General features: G+C 60.0%; 1 protein-coding gene across 1 annotated transcript; it reads left to right on the top strand.

Annotated features, from left to right (window-relative positions):
- Window positions 1-355: 355 nt before the first annotated feature.
- On the top strand, window positions 356-703 carry MPC1L (mitochondrial pyruvate carrier 1 like). Its single transcript, XM_027875458.1, has one exon. It carries the CDS (start codon window positions 356-358, stop codon window positions 701-703), a length of 348 nt encoding a protein of 115 aa, XP_027731259.1.
- Window positions 704-994: the final 291 nt, after the last annotated feature.

The following is a 994-nucleotide window of genomic DNA, read 5'->3' on the forward strand; positions in this document are numbered from 1 at the left end:
CACCCTCCACGGCGCCTTGGAGGCTGCGCGCGCACCCTTCCAGATGCCGCGGCACGCGGTAAGAGGGAAAGCTCAGAGGCTGCGAGGCACTCGCCCCACGCGCCACGATCGCGCTCCCCTTCCTGTCCTGGGCGCGAGCCAGGGGGCAGCAGTTCTCTGGGCCGTTGTGGGGGCTCCAACCGCTAATGGCCCTGCGGCGGAGGCGGCGCTAGCAGCTTCGGGGGAGGGGGGCCCCCCCGCAGGCGCGCCTACCCGCCCTTGGCCTCTCCCTCCTCCCTCCCTTCCCGCAGACTTCGGCTAGGCCCCCCGCCCTCCCGGGGTGGAGAGGTGTAGGAGGGAAAGGAAAAAAAAAAAGATGCTGCAGGCGATTATCGGGGTGCTCTTTGAGAAGGCGAAGGCGTACGTGCGCACCAAGGAGTTCCGGCAGTACGTGAAGAGCACGCACTTCTGGGGCCCCGTGGCCAACTGGGGCCTGCCGCTGGCCGCCTTCAAGGACATGAGGGCGTCGCCCGAGATCATCAGCGTCCGCATGACGCTGGCGCTCATCTTGTACTCGCTGGCCTTCATGCGCTTCGCCTACCGCGTGCAGCCCCGCAACTGGCTGCTGCTGTCGTGCCACGCCACCAACGTGCTGGCGCAGAGCCTGCAGGCGCGGCGCTATGTGCAGCACCGTCGTCGTGGCGCGGCCCCGCGGCCCGAGTAGGCCCAGGGCTCGCCAGCCCCGGGAGTGGATTTGTTTTTGACAGCCGGAGCCTTCAACCTCTTCTCGTCTTGCATTATCATCACAACCCCCACCCCCTTTTTAAAAAAAAAAAAACAACTTTTTTTTTTCATGGAAAAAGAGATTAGATATTTGTATGAGACTGACCTTTCAAAACAACCATCCTCTAAAAAAAAAACAACCCAAATTTGTGCCTGAGAATCTCTTGGGTTTTCCCAGAAGGCTTTTTCTTCCATTCTCAGTCCGTAGTTATTAATTATTAGTTAATTAAAA

This window comes from Vombatus ursinus, unplaced genomic scaffold (assembly GCF_900497805.2).
Source record: "Vombatus ursinus unplaced genomic scaffold, bare-nosed wombat genome assembly UNPS02014809.1, whole genome shotgun sequence".
Classification (NCBI taxonomy): Eukaryota; Metazoa; Chordata; class Mammalia; order Diprotodontia; family Vombatidae; genus Vombatus; species Vombatus ursinus.